The sequence below is a fragment of the Cryptosporidium hominis genome (assembly GCF_000006425.1).
Source record: "Cryptosporidium hominis TU502 chromosome 4 CHRO014042, whole genome shotgun sequence".
Lineage (NCBI taxonomy): Eukaryota > Apicomplexa > Conoidasida > Eucoccidiorida > Cryptosporidiidae > Cryptosporidium > Cryptosporidium hominis.
Genome location: NW_666990.1, coordinates 1,091 through 4,123, shown reverse-complemented (window position 1 = coordinate 4,123; position 3,033 = coordinate 1,091). Strand labels below are relative to the sequence as shown.

The following is a 3,033-nucleotide window of genomic DNA, read 5'->3' as shown; positions in this document are numbered from 1 at the left end:
TATGAATTTAAAGGACTTGACTTGAAAAAAATGGATGAATCAAAAAGTTTTTTTAAAGCGTTGAAAATATATATTATATATGTGTTAAGTGTTTCTGATCAACTTATCACTTTCTCAAAATAGTTCTTCAATCACTATAAATGCTCAGATTGTTGATTTATTTATTTAAGAAAGTTTTTAATAAGAAAAGATCAGGAAATACTATTATTATTCAAACTTTCTATTTTTTTTTCATCCTTAATTATACTATAAATTAATGGGTACCGGATTTTCCCGCCGGCGCCATTTTGTGCGTGATCTTAAAAATAAGCATGGAAAATATTATTGGTATAAGAGAGAGAAATAGAGGTATATAGAAAGAAAAGTATATTAGAAATAGAAGTATATAGAAAGAGAAGTAGATATAGAATTAATGAAAGAAAAGAAAGAGAGGTATATAGGAACTGAAATAGATATAGAATTAATGAAAGAATAAANCACCGATAAATATAAAGAAAGAGAGAATATATATATATATATATTAGAAAGAAAGAGGATTTGTGGTGCTTTTGCATACAATAGGCTTAAATTTAGAAAATAAGGTAGGAAGTGAGATTTAAAAAAAAAAGAACGTAAAAATGAATTCTATGGAGTTATTCGTAAGAGAACATTTAGCAAAGTATGGTATGCATGAGATAGAAGCTTTAATTGAGGATTTAAGTAAAGAAGAAAAGTATGAAATTAATGGATATAATCGAGAAAAGTTAAGAAATTTGTATTCTGATTTAGAGAGTATTTTTAGAGATGAGAGATTTATGAAAGAATATGAAAATATTATAGAAAGAAAAAAAATGATAAAAGATAATATGGATTTTGAAGAATTTGACAGTTGTTTAAATATGAAATATTTTCCTCCTAAGAAAATTGACTGGAATGGATTATTGGGAAATAATAAAGATAAAGATGAATCAAAGATCAAAAAAGTTATTGAACAAGTAAAAAAAGGAGAGATTGGAATTGATTTGATAAGTATAAATAAAAAAAATGACAAAATTGATAATAATAATAATAATAATAGTAATACTTGTTTTGTAACTGAATTAGAAGATATTCCTAATAGTATTAGAGATTATATATATAAACATGGAATTATGAAATTAAAACAAGGAAAAGTAGGAATGATAATAATGTCAGGAGGAGATGGATCTAGACTTGGTTATAATGGTCCGAAAGGAATGTATCCAATAGGAAAAATAAGTAAAGATAGTTTCTTTAAGATTTTTTGTCAAAAAATACAGAGTTTGATTAGATTAGTCTCAAAAGAAAATTATGATCATGATACTGATGATTTGAAATCTAAGAAAACTAAGTATTTAAAAGAAATGAAAGAAATTCCTTTGTATATTATGACTTCAGAAAACAATGATTCTACTATTAAGAAGTATTTTAAAGAAAATGAGAATTTTGGTTTAAAAAATGTTACTTTCTTTAAACAAGATTCGGTACCTAGTTTAAATATAAATAATAACTATTCATTCTTTTTAAGTAAAGATTTAAGAATAATAAAATCTCCAAATGGAAATGGAGGAATATTTAATTGTATGAAAAAACAAGGTATAATTAATGATATGAATAATAAAGGTATTGAATATGTATTTATACATTGTATTGATAATCCATTATGTAAAATATGTGATCCTTTTTTTATAGGTTATTCTGATTTATTAAATTTACAGGTATCTACAAAAACTATTCATAAGAAGGATATTAATGAAAATATTGGTAGTATTGCACAGAAATGTGTTCAAGGTTCGAACAAATCAAATAATATATTACCTTGTATTATTGAATATACAGAACTTAATAAATTAGGGGATAAAAAAGAAAATTTTACATTTGGCAGTATTGGAATACATTTATTCAAACTTCAATTCATACAAGAGATTTCTAATAAAATATTTGAATTTCCATATCATATTGCAAAAAAAAAAATACCTTATTTAAAATACTTGAATGATCATGATAATTCACGTTTGAAATTCTATATTGATCAACCTTCAGAAGTTAATGGAATAAAATTGGAAACATTCATTTTTGATTCTTTTGCATTTACTAATATTCCAGTTCATTGTATTAATGTATCTAGAGATGAATTTTCTCCTGTTAAGTCTATTTCTGGACAAGATACACCAGAAACTTGTCAAAAAGCTATTTCAAACCTAAATAAAAAACTAATAAATCGTGCTTTAAATATCTCTGAAGAGCTCTCACTTTCTTTATTTAATTATATTGAAATTTCTCCTTTGGTTTCCTATTATGGAGAAAATTTGGACCATTTTACTCAACTTAAAACTCATAGTGATCATAAATTTATTTATATTAATGATTATGAACAAATCATTCTTCTAGATGAATTGCAGTAGACAATAGCTTTAAAAACTATAAAATATTTCTTAATTTATTATTTCATCATTTTTTTTTTTTTTTGTTTTCTATTTTATACTTGGCCATTCTATTTCCATAAATGCATGCACTTTTGGCGCCAAACTCGATGCGCTTATCTGCCGGTATAATACGATACCTTTATTAATCAAACTTTTTTTTTCAGATATAAAAAAATTGTGAAATTTTTCTTAAATATTCAAATCCAAATCCTAATTACATTTCTTCCTCTTTTTAACTTTCACCTATTATCTGCTTTTCATTTTTTTACCTTTTTTTTGCCTTCTCCTACCCTTGATCTCTAATATAAAAGTAGGAAATATTTGACTATTTTTTTTTTTTTTGATGGCAGCCTAAATTTTCTTTCCCCACTTTTTATTTTACATAATCTCCTCCCATTCTTCTACTATTTTCTTATTTCCACACTGTCTTCTTATTACTACATTAAATTCTCATTCCTCTTTTTCATCTAGTTTTCCTTTCTTTTATAGGCTTCCCAATATAAATGAATATGCAATATAAATTATAAAATTAGAAAATGGCGGGCTTCCCCTTTTTAGAATTAAATTATTAAAATAAAAATGCAATAATAGAAAATAGATACACGGTATA

At 24.4% G+C, this 3,033-nt stretch overlaps 1 protein-coding gene across 1 annotated transcript; it reads left to right on the top strand.

Moving 5' to 3' along the window:
- Positions 1-617: 617 nt before the first annotated feature.
- Positions 618-2,402, top strand: Chro.40100 (UDP-N-acetylglucosamine pyrophosphorylase; Qri1p). Its single annotated transcript, XM_660436.1, has 1 exon — positions 618-2,402. One exon carries the CDS (start codon positions 618-620, stop codon positions 2,400-2,402), a length of 1,785 nt encoding a protein of 594 aa, XP_665528.1.
- Positions 2,403-3,033: the final 631 nt, after the last annotated feature.